At 39.2% G+C, this 12,793-nt stretch overlaps 1 protein-coding gene across 3 annotated transcripts in view; it reads right to left on the bottom strand.

Moving 5' to 3' along the window:
- The window catches only part of myo1ea (myosin IEa), a 48,134-nt gene extending 35,697 nt beyond the window's left edge, over positions 1-12,437 (bottom strand). The window contains exons 1-2 of one of the 3 annotated variants that reach the window (XM_027281721.1): positions 12,239-12,436; positions 12,074-12,161 (exon numbers count right to left, since the gene is read on the bottom strand). In XM_027281721.1, coding sequence (XP_027137522.1) covers positions 12,074-12,076 — 3 coding nt within the window. In that variant the 5' untranslated portion in view covers positions 12,077-12,161; positions 12,239-12,436. Of the gene's footprint in view, positions 1-12,073 lie in introns of all 3 variants that reach the window. The other 2 variants (XM_010737626.3, XM_010737625.3) reach the window with 2 other exon arrangements.
- Between the last annotated feature and the right edge of the window lie 356 nt (positions 12,438-12,793).

The raw sequence follows: 12,793 nt of genomic DNA, 5'->3' as shown, positions 1-12,793 counted from the left end.
CAGTGCAAGTTTATAAATACCCCAAAGGGGAACTGGACATATCTGTATTGGCAGTACAGCGTCCAGTATTATTTTAAGGCAAGTTAATAGTCGCACATCAATACCTGATGGCAGCACCGAGGATTCACTCACAAAGAAGTGTCCAGGTAGATGATGTGTGTCCATCCCCAAATAACAAATCTCATTTTATATCCATCCATACAAAATGGAAATGGATTCTGCAGATTGTGTTACTGAGATCATATTTAGTTTTTTTTCATAGGTTTTATGATAAATGAATCCCATTATCTCAGACTGAAGTATGAGTCATTCAACACACTCACACAGGGGACATCTGGCACAATTAGAATCTATGGTGGCCATAACAACACCGTCACCATGGAACCACTTCCTCCAGAGCACAGCAACACAGAGGCTCATTAAAGAACGGAGCGTCTGACATCCACTCTATCAACGATCATATATATATATAACACACATCTATGATATTATGACATTGTCACAATAGTTTAATCAGTTTATGGAAGTTTATACAAAGAAGAGAAGACCGTTTTGACTTGGTTTTCCCTCTAGGGATCAAAGACAATCAGATCACCTAAAACCAAACTATGGGACCAAACCTTTTCCCAGAAGTTAATACAAAGGAATTTCAATACCAGTCCTGATCCATAAGGCCAGGGTTTCCCTCCATGCAAATACCATCACCATATATGGAGAGTGCTGAGCAGCTCTGGCTCGGGGTACAGGAAATGGCTGGGTTTGATTCAGTATCATAAGCGGCACTTTTCCCCTCATTTCTCCCTTCTGTGCCGTTCTCCTTTTCCACACCGGGATCTGACACACAGTCCACCATGTGTTAGGACTACGTTTATGCTCTGCCTTCTGAGGCAAAAGCCTGGATACAAGTCATGAGAATGAATTCCTTGCTTCTAAAATAAGAGGCAACTAAAGTCGTTAATCACTCCGCCAAAAGCCTTGAGAAATCGCACAACAGACCAAATTAAGGCGAATAAAACACTAGTGAGCCTCTGTACAGAACCAAGCTAAGTCTCTTGTTGTCATCATATGTTAATTGAAGCCTCTGAAGCTAAATCTTAAGAACACAACCTACTTAGTGCTCTAATGCTGGAGGTCATGTACTGAATTGGACTACAGGGAAATGCCTAAAGCACTTCAGTGGATGTGACTTTAACGTTGGCCAGGAACAGACTGCTTTAGGAGAGACCCCATGTCTGATAAGCCCTCATGCATTAGATTAGCGGTGCCACAATGTACCAGCTTCCTTGACCTGATTTCAATGCTGCCATGAAATGTCATGTCCCTGAACATGTTTATAATCATAACACACAGGTCATCAATCACATGCAATAGTGCATGTATGATGATATATTACTGTTGTAAACTGAGATCTTTAAATGCTCTTCTCTACTTTCTTCCTTTAAAACAATTAAAGAGCAACTGGTGGTCAAAGAAAACATGATGCTCTTGTTTAGAAATAGCGTTGGATGTATTATTTCCAAATTAATGTCAGTACTCCCTAATGGCTCTTTTATGAAAAGTCTGCTGGTTGAAGAGCCAAAAACAAAGAGCCGAGTAATCTGATTTAATAAACACGTGTCACAAATTAAAAGCACAAATTCAGGAGAATTTCAGTCATGGTGGAATGGAGTTCGGTGAGTTTCCAAAGAACCTCTCGGTGCCATGACATTCATTTGTTTTGTTTTTTGTCTTGTTTTGCTAAGATTTATCTATTATAAATCTAGTATTACACATTTTTTTCATAATTAACAGCCCAATCTGTAATCCAAATGTTTGCAAAAGGGTCACCTCAACGTCAAAATTATAAACACCATAGTGGAAATCTGCTATCAGTTCCAACAAGATTAGTAGGTCTTACACAGACAAACACTTTACAACAATGATATTTGTTATGAATGTTGTGTCTGGTTAAATGTTTGAAGAAGATTGGGCCTTTATTCTGTGATGTGCTTTATGAAATCTAAGGTAGATATTACTACACTACATCACAAAACTGCTATTCCATAATGCACGTTGGAGATCGCAGTGTGGCGTGGCACAGGATATTCTGACAGAAAGATATTAGTGTTGATGCAGAAAGCAGGCAGACCCTCAAGCGTTACACGCGCCATACCAGCGGTTTTGCGTGTTCTAGCCCATTAACTGCAAATCATGTATTCTTTACATAAGTATGCCATAAGGTTTTTATGAAGACCGATTTACAGAGATTTAAATCTTGCTTGTGTTAGAATGGACACTGAGTCAGCTTTACATTGTTTGACAAAGTTACATAACTGTCACACAGTAATGTTAAAACCTTTTTGACAGCTTCAAAGCTTTTGGGAAACTTTGTCCTCCAACCTGAGAATAACATTTTAAATGCAGGACAACCAAATTCAGAGTGTGCTTCTTCCTTTTAAGTTTACTCTCTAATCATCAGATTTCTCAACAAGGACGAGTATTTGCCATGCTCGTAACTGTATTATTATCCCACCAAATGGTGTCTATTTAAAAAAAAAAAAGGCACCCAAATGTTTGTTACCTATCTCGATAAAGTATGAACCCTCTGTAAGTTCAATGCTATACCAAAATAAACCAAGATCAATCTTAAAATATGGTATGCTTCAGAAAATGGTATGCTGTTAAGAACTAGAAATACATCATTTGCAGTACACTGTTAGAAACGTACAGAAACAGCAAACATGGGATATTTATGTCATGAGTCACTCCTTTTGTCTAGTGCTACTACAGGACACTAGTTCAAACTACTAAATGGTCTATAATTGCTACCAGGACTGTCCACTCCTGAAGTGTGCCAAAAGAAGTCATGGAATAGTTCCAAAACACATTCACACCAGTAATGTGTGGGTTGATTTTGACTAATTTTTTTTCCTCCCTAGTCCTCATTTGAATCCAAAACATATCTGGTTTGATCTAAACTAAACAGAGCTTAAGGAGGGTATTACTCTCTAAACAGCATTTCCACCTGGTCTCTGTTGCTTGCATTTGCACTTTATCCAAGATCACTCACAGTGTGTAGTCTGACCAGATGCATATGAAACTGCTGACTGAGATACTTGGCCTTTCCAAGGAAGTGGGAGAAAGTAAACAAGATGAGAAACAGAGTAGAAATTCAATAGAACAGTGCAAGCGTGTGTGTGAGTGTGGTGTCAGAGGAGCAATGACCCACAGTGTGAAGACAGTCTAATCCGGTCTGAGGGATGAGATGTTCATTAAGATCACACTGAGCCTTGTACACACACACACACATACACACACACACACACACACACACACACACACACACACACACACTTACATATATTTGCATGAATTGTAATTTCATATGTGTAGTTTTTCATTTGGGTCATATCCCTCCACAATCAACATTGTTGGTACATTGTTGTATTATTCTACATTTGAGGCATGCAATTGATTTGTAATGTGTCAAAAATAGACATTACACCACTGAAACTGTCCAGCTACATTCAATTTTAAATAATACCTGTCCAGGTTCAGTCCAAGTTGCTGCTACTTTGAATTTCTCAAGGTTAAAGACAAATGAAAGCTTGACAACTAAAGCTGTTTGTAGAGGCAAATCCACATTTTGTGCTGCTGCAACATACATAACCTGTAACGTAACCTGTTGCTCCACCGGCCAATAACTATGGAGAAATGTCTGATTATGGTCTCTTACTACATCTTATTTTGTTGCTTATTTAGTCAATTGTTCTGTGTAGTCAATCAATATTTAATTATCATGGGAAATAATTGATAATTGCAGATTCAAACACACCTGTCCGAGGCCAATGCCTGCTGTGACATCACTGACTAGGGGGAGGCCAGAAGGTGATCGCAACCAGCTTTAGTTTCTTTAGATTTGACTTCTGAGACATCTACCGTAAAGAACGAGTGGTAAAATCAAGTCACACATATTTCCTGAGAGACATAAATGATAATATGTGAAGTCTTAAAATGGATGCCATTCTTCTTTACAATCTTCCACCAGCCACAGAAATTATAGTTAAACACGCCTGTCCCAGTATTACCTCCTCATTGCTCTAAAGCTTTACAGGCTACTGCTATTTCCAGAGTCACATCCACAGGATGGTGCAAGACTGTCTTGTCAATCAAAACAGTTTGTCAGTAAGTGGTAACAATAAATGTAAAGGCTTGGAACCAAAGTCACTGGAAATAGTTTCTAGTGTGTGGAAGTATTATTATATCTAAACTTTGTGACAAACACCTGCACATCTTTGTACTTCATAACTTGAACAGTGACAATGGTCACTTGCATGTAATTGGGACAGCAGCATCAATAATGCAGACCGAGAAGCCTTGTTCTCTGTTTCCATGTCTAGATTCCTCACACTGTTATGGATCTGAGCAGCTTGAGGTCACATACAGAGAATAATGAAAAGAAATATATTATTCTGCTAGGTTTTGGTTACATGACCTCTGACAGGTTAGAATGATGATATAATGCTTTGCCCACAGGGCAGGGCTGAGCACCGTACCTCCCAGAGAAAGAGGACATAATGATGAAGTGTAAACTGATACTGTATTACTTTTAACACATCTCAGCCTGAACTACACAAAGCTTCACTTTACAGTGGCAGCACTTTTCTTCAACCAAGTAAAACCATGGAAACTTGAGAGCTGCTGATTTTAAACATCTTACATTGAACTGGTCTCTTAAATGGATGACAACAGCAACAAGACTGCTAATAAAGTATAATATCAAAGACAACGTGGTTTAGGGTGGAATTGAGCTGAAATGCTAGAAGACAGAAATGTCACAAAGTACTGTATTTTCCTTTTAAAGCAGTCTCAGTAGTGGTTGAATGTAAACAAACCATCTGCAGTGGAAACTCATTCATAGCCATGCCTTGAGCCACAACAGGGCTGCAAATCTCACATTTCAATCAGCGAAATCCAAACCAGCATCTTCCCAAGTAGCAGCTGAATACATGCAACTGCATGTTAGACACAAATTGTAGACTTATTCAATCTGACACTGAAGAGGGAGGAGATGTTTGACAGGGTGAATCATTTAGAATAAAGCAGTAGTTGGTTTGGTAAAATGCCACCAAACTTCACAAAGCTGTCTGTGTTTGCTACATCTCCACTTCATAGAAGGTAAAAGGCGAATCGTGGACTCATCAAACTTGAGTTTTGACAAATAAATTAAGCTGAAAAACATCCAATCTGGCATTTAGAGAAGAAACTGGGTTGTTAGCTACAACCTCCATGGCGCTGGAATTAAGCTGAACGCAGAAGTGCCAAAAACAGCAGTTCCTCAAACATCCACTTGAGGCTGGCTACAGAACAAGTCAATCTCCATAAGCCTCCATGTTCAAATGTCCAACTTCAAAGCAGAAATAAACCTGCTGACAGCCTGGTACCAACAATGTTATTAAATATATTAAGGCTTAACACAGGCTGTCTCAGGTCTACTGGCGATTTTAGGATTAGCATTAGGGCAGAAGAGGCAGGACTGCCAAGATGACGGTGGCCTGAGCCACCACATTCTGGGCTTCAAAAGGGCTATACAGAAACCTAAGGGTCCGTTTCAATGTCCATTCTTTATACTGTCAATGTAAATGGACCAGCTTGCTTGTAACTGTATAGTAACTCCCTTTAGTATTTATTAATGCACCATGGTCATAAACCTCCTCTACAATCAGCATAAGAGGCTAGAGTAGCAGTTTACTTTATAAAACAGCTGCCAGGAAAGAAGCAAATTACTGAGTGAAGTGAAGTAAAACTAAAGAGACTAGTTCCTAGTCAGAAAACTAGGAACAGTCCTTCAGGACAGGAGGTATATCTCTGAAAAACACCACAAATTATAGGAATTCCTTTGCTGTGTGCCAAAACAGCTTGAGTCTTCAGTACATTGCTGAAAGGCTAACATTAGTCATTGTACCTCACGTTACTGTGAGAAAGGTCGCTCAAAGTCAAACAAGGTCAGAGTAAGAAGGGTAAGAATGCATTTTCCCAACAATCTGTGGTTTCAGTGAACATTGCTTGCTCTCTAGAGTCTGTTCAAACTCAAACATAGGGCTCAATCAGATGAGACAGCATGTTAATCTTTCATACTAAGAATTAAAAAAAGCTTTGGACAGCAGATTTATCTGTGTGCATTAGCTTTTTCTACTTCAGGTTCAAGGGGGTGTGGTGCACACATGTGATGGATGGGACGTTTGATGACTTTATCAACCCCACCTAAGTGAACACAGTAACAATAGCAAAAACAGTGACTCAGCTGTTAAATTTCGTGCACTGACAGCACAATGAATCACTGAACTGCTTCCCAGTATCCTGTGAACGGAGAGCCAGCCAGCACTAGTTGATGATGCATACTCCTCTAATTAAAGACCAATGCTAAAAGTGTTGGACAAAAATACACAGAAGAACTTAGCGACATGTTTACAGATGTGTTCAGCAGGAGTATCTAGAGAAAGCGGGCAAAGAATGTGGTGACAAGATTTGATTTCAACTTGATTTGCTTCCTTGGCATCATAACATAATAAGATTTCTGAGTGCAGGAAAGGAAGAGCTGGTTTCCAGTCAGAAGGTTTCATACTGTATGGTGCTAAGAGGAGCAGAGTGAAAGGACGTCCACCACCAGAAGAGTTTATTGGTTCTGAAAGCAGCTGTATTGTATATTGTACAAATTGCACAAACTGGCACATTAGCTGCTAAAATACAGGAACAGGATGTGTTATCAGGGATATTATTTCTCATAAATAAATAATTTACTGCAATGTCAAACATATTTTGCAGGAGCAATTCCATTAGATAATCAGAAAAGAATGTCCTCTTATATGGTACATATTACCCAGCTGGGAGTTTAGAAGCCAAAAGGTCAAAGAATGAAAATGTATTTTATTTTTGTTTCACCAATTAGTTTAGTTTTATTTATTTTATTGTCACTCGAGCTACTGCAGAAGTAACCACTTCTGTCAATAACGTCAGGATTCTAACAGAAGCAGCCAAACCCAACGCAGATCATGTCCAAGTCAATATTATTTTGGCCTGTTAGATATATTTGTTTTATTTGATGAAAGACAAATCCACATTAAAAACAATGATAAGACGATAACATTATAGTACAGTCGCCAATATCCATCTTGATAACTTTGCCACTAAACTACATGACACGGAGTAGACAGCCAGTTGAGATATATGACAAACTAAGGCCAAAGATTGTGTATTGCATGACATTTAACTACAGCATGAATTTTAAGTGACTGGAGATAATTTTCCCTTCTATTAATGCTAATGTTGCTTAATAATGCTTGCTGTATCATACTTAGATGGGCGTGTATTGTAAATCTAGTATTTATGGATGAAAGTAGCCTCAATTTCACAAACTATTCTGACACTCCAGTCTCTGCATGATTCCACAGTTAGAAATGCACTGAATCAGTGCTGCCATGGGACGAGTGCCAAAAAAGACAAGTAATTCAAACCAGCTAATTCTGACCTTGTTTCCAGTCAGTTAGTTCATGTCTTTATAGAGAAACACAACAGCTGACAAGGCTTTTTAAAAGCTTTGACTCAGTTCTCTCCATTGATCACTGTCTACCCTTTTCTACTAAGTTTTTCCCCACATTGTCCAAAAATAGCCTACACATGTACATCTCATATTTTGTGGATATCACTGTGAGATACTCACAACTTACAACTGTCCTTGGATAACTCAAGGTTCATTTTAACTGATTTTGGATTAAAAATGCTTTGAGAAAACAAAAATGTCAATTGGTTCGATCGTAAAATCTTATTTCTCTGTGCCAGTACAGTTTCCCTGTGAGGAAGTCAATTTAAACAATATGAACCTACAGGCCAAACCAACTTCCACTGGCAACATAACGACAAATCAGGTTTTCCAATGGAAAGAGTTAGATGGCCACAGCTGACTCAGAGACTAAACACTGGCTCGTGAGTGCCAATGGGAAGCTATCATACCAGATAACCAGAGCATATCTGCAAAAGCGCGACCTTGTTCCCTTTCCACGGTGAGGGAAGTCATACATGCAAATAGACAGCTATAAAAGGATCTATAAAAGGACACTGCTTGGTTCATCATCTAAGAACAAGGAAAATAAAGCGAACAAGCACTGAGCAATGCTCACACAATTATGACTCAGATGAAAGCATTTATGACCTTCACTTTATTACCTGATTACCTGTTAAAAGAGAAACCAAAGTTGACTGTTTGGCTATTAAGATAGAAAGAATGACCTAATAACAGCTGAGCAAGACAATTTACTTCGATAACTTGCAGCTATTATAGCTATAATATCACAGGCGATGATGTTCAGCGCTAATACTTAGATGCTAATGATACTTCATTAACTCTTATTTCAGTACGATGCCCATGCTCACCTGCTCACCTGTGAGTAAACACAAACCCAGAAGAGCAACAAATGTGCTTAATGAGACCAGCCATTTAAATTTAAAATCCAAACATGCTGTGGAAAAACTGAAATACCAGCAGAATTAAACCACTACTTGAACAAGTTTAGAGTCATGCCAGCGTGAGGCTGCTCTAGCTGAGTTCAACATGCTAACATGCCAACATATTTATCATGTTTTAGTGTGTTTACTAATTACTGTAGCACCAAGTACACCTGAAGCTGAATGTCATTGGTTTTTCTGGTATTAACCGCAGTATTTGGCGTATTCAAATTTCGTCTTGATGGTGGTGGTGCTAGATGAAAAGTGAAGGGACACCAAAGTCAATAGAAAGCAAATGTCAACTCATTGGTGAACTAGAGGTAAAATCTGTAAGAATATCTGCACCAAATGTTTACAGCAATCCAACATATAGTTATTGAGATATTTCTGTGTGGAGCAAAGTGGTGGCCCAACCAACCGAACTTACATCCGTAGGGCTATGCTAGCCGCAAGCGTGATTGAATTTACACCCCATGATATCTCCATAAGATATTACAGCTTTGTAATTATTGGCGAGACAGGAACAAGTACAGTTAATCTCTGGGAAATGTAACACACTGCACTCAGTTTAGTTGCTTTATGAACGACCTTTGATCATCTGAATCACTTGTAGCTGCATCCTCTCTCCATAATTCACAGTGAAAGCATGGTGGCCGAGACTGCAGAACTACAGCAGAGTAAGTTGATGAGAAAAGGGTGCTACAAGGCTTCCCTGGTTGGTGGTCATTCTAAAAACAAGGCTGAGGTATACATACAGAGCCAAACTGTGCAGCCCTCCTGGCCACAGGAGGGGGGAGTGTATGCTGCTCAGTGGACTTAGTCACAAGGACAAAAAACCACTGGGTGATCCTCACCTCACCACTTCCAGGGTTTAGCATATCATGTTTCAGACTTACAGGAATACTAGAGGCCTGGATGTCACTACTGATCATGTTCTGATGAAACATGAGAATAAAAATATGCTTTTAATGGAAGTGTCAACAGCCACCAATGACACTGCTTAGATAAATAAATTTCCTTTATGTAAAACTCATTTAAATCAAAACGAAATGCGTCATCCCACCTTATTTAATGTTACATTTGGCAGAGCTGACAGCTGCTGTACAAAAATAAACAAATAAAAAGGAAATTACTCCAACAATAGCCACAGATGTGAATAATCCAGCTTCTTGCATTATGTGTACAGAGGAACTGTGCAAGAAGATAGGCAGATGATAGATAGATGCAGATGAATGGCTCAATGCCTGGGTTAAAAAACAAAAATAATAGATATTTTGGCTAATTAAGAAGATGAGGTAAGTGATGGAGTAAAGTTTTGTCAGTGTGGTGTCCACCTCTGCAGTATAAGACTATAAAGTTTTTTGTAAGTGGATGAACAACAGTGGATGTGCAACAAAATCTAAAGCAGGAAAACAAAATGGCACCACATCTGCTTGCAATAAATTCCAAGATTAAATAATAAATGTAATGGAAATGTTGCATTTCCACTGACAAAAAAAAGGGTTGCAGAAAAGAAGTAAAACCAGATTTTAACATACAATGGGAGAAGCTCACAAACTTGATGGCCGTTGACAACTTGAAATTAAATGTGCAATTCATATGCTTCTCTTATCTGGAAAGATTTACAACAAGTGCAACAGTAGGATAAGTCAACACTCATGATGTCCATCATCACAAACACCTAAGCAGTGAAAACATCACTGCAGCTTTGTAACAAAGACGTATGGAACTGATCAAGAGGAGTGTGTGAGTGTACTGAACCACAGCGACAAGCATAACGAGTTCCCCAGGTCCACAGAATGGGTGTTCGTCCTGTTTTGAGAGAGGGCTTGAATTCCTGAGCAAATCTCTACAGCAGTGATCGGTTTGAAAATGGAGCGCCAGCTTTGAAATGAAGGGAGAGGGGGGTTACTCAGTATGCACCTCCCTGTTGGAGAAACTAATGCAAACCATCTGCTGTCATACTGACTTGCTATTCAGTATCTGGCAGAAAAGGAACTAGTGAGCGATGCTGGTGTCTGCTATTCCAGACAGTTATGTTGACAATCTGACTGTTTTCTCTTTCTTCTACTCTCGACACGACCCTCCACAACCCCTTGTAAAGACAAAAGCTACAGTAGGTTTGAATTTATTTTGACCACTCCCTCTATGTCTTTTAAGTATAGAAGTTTAATCCCTCAATCTCATTAAATGTATAACTCTGCCATGACTGGAGAGTGTCTTCTGCTGTCATTCAAGTTACCTCCCAAGGAGAAAACAGCTTCTGTCCATCCACATGAACCATATGAGGCAAATACACAAAAATACTGCAGTAAAAATTACAACTTTAATAGAGTGTGGAGGTCATAACAGCTCCACAAAGCAGAATTAAAGCAGGAATGTTGCAGGAATAGATTTTTCAAGTTTGAGTTACAGCTAAAGTGCAAAAGTTAGGCTGACTGCATATTATTCAGCCTTTGTCCTTTGGGTTTGTCTCTGGGCAACCTGACCTACAGGTTCAATACAACACTGTAGATGCTAACAAGTTTCAGTCCTACCTGTTTTAAATAGACATTGCTTGTGCGTATTTGAACAAAGCAACAGGTTTGGTGATGCCATAATGCATGAAACATACTGCACAAGCTCATAACTTAAAGTGTGTTTGTTTATTCTGTTAATTTAAAAGGCTTTTCTTTATATTTCTGAAAGTAAACCAAAAACAAGCTTATGTTTAATGTTCTAAAACCAAACCACAACGGCTTTAGTTAAAAGTAATGTCTCCAGTATGAAAAAAGCAGCCATAGAGTCAAAGACAAATGTGCTACTATTCCAGCTGTATTGTTATATTCAACAGCCAAAGTGTGAATTTTGGCACAGAAGACTGTGGCTTGAGAGGAATTGTTACCAAAACACAATGACAAGGCCATACAACCTCCTTCATAACTTAGCTCTAGGCGTGTCTGCTGCAGGGATGGCATTCAGTAACCAGGAAAAACCTGTAATGCATGCATGCATGCACACACACACACAAACAAGCTGCACACAAACAGTACACACACTCCACCTGACACTTGCTCTCTGGCTGCCTCTTCTTCCCAGAGTAACCGGTTTTAAAAAGGGGCTGTAGCTAATTCACACAACTAATGTTTTTCAGTGACTTTCCATCTCTCTGGGTGTCTGACAAGCCAAATTCAACAGCAGCAGGGTCAGACTAATTACTTTCACCCTCCAGCCCATAATAAAAGAGAGACAGAGACGGAGAGACAGACTGAGGTGACTTTTGCTGATTGTGGGATAGATGATAAATATGGGCAGAATAAAAGAGGAAAGAGGAAAAAATATTCCATAATGAGGCAAGAAAGCAATTTGTCATGTAAAGTCACAGAAACTGAAGTTTAATTGTGGATTTGATTAATGAACGTGAAGAGATAACTATAACCAAACTGACACTATATAAAACATGTTTAATTCTTGAAACCTGTTAAAGAAATATTGTTGTCTTTTACATCTAGTCGGCCATAAAGGCAGCAAACATTATGTGTTCTCTGTGTTAAATATTTAGATTATTTTGGCCGTGTTAGGTAAATAGTGTCACAATATCTCAGTAACTCACCATCCTCAGCTTCTTTCACAACAGTCGCAGTCTTCTCAGTCGTATTCCCTGCGATCCAGTATTTGTGCGAACCTCAGTGAAGTTCACACTGTTTAAAAAAAATAAGAATAAACTCTACTTGTTAAACCTGAAGCCAATAGGACAAAAAAATCCAAAAGTTTATACAAGATATTCCCGGTAAAGTCCTGAGAGCATGGATGCGGCTCCTCAGCAGTGTCCTCCGTCCATTGTTACAGACAGATCTGAGCCCCGACACTGACAGCAGAGGAGCTGCGTTCAAACAGCCGAGAGCTGGATGGTAATTTACGGAGGGAGCAGTGCCCTCAAAACTCGGCTCTCACACAAAACACAGGAAACTGAGCCAGAGGATCCAATCAAAGGGCGCTGAACGCGGAGCATGATTAAATATTCATTAGTTGCTGGGAGGGAGACAACTGGGCATGCGCGGCTTTGGGACCTTCTGACAACAGCAGACAATGAAATGTCAGCGTTGCGGATCACAATGTAAAAACTCCTTTACTTGTTGCATAGAAACCACCCATTAAAGTATTATACCAACGCCTATTAAAAGTATCAAAAGTACACCTTTCACTTGATGTGCTTTAACATTTAAAACTAGCTCATGTCAGGTTAAGTACCAGTTGGTGAAACAACAATATAAGAGGCTTTTTTACATACTGGATGTACAGGGGATCCCAGTGAGTCAGTGTCTTGGTATCA

The sequence above is a fragment of the Larimichthys crocea genome, chromosome VIII, assembly GCF_000972845.2.
Source record: "Larimichthys crocea isolate SSNF chromosome VIII, L_crocea_2.0, whole genome shotgun sequence".
Taxonomy (NCBI): domain Eukaryota; kingdom Metazoa; phylum Chordata; class Actinopteri; family Sciaenidae; genus Larimichthys; species Larimichthys crocea.
The sequence above is the reverse complement of the archived record's forward strand: the minus strand, read 5'-3'. Positions and strand labels throughout refer to the sequence as shown.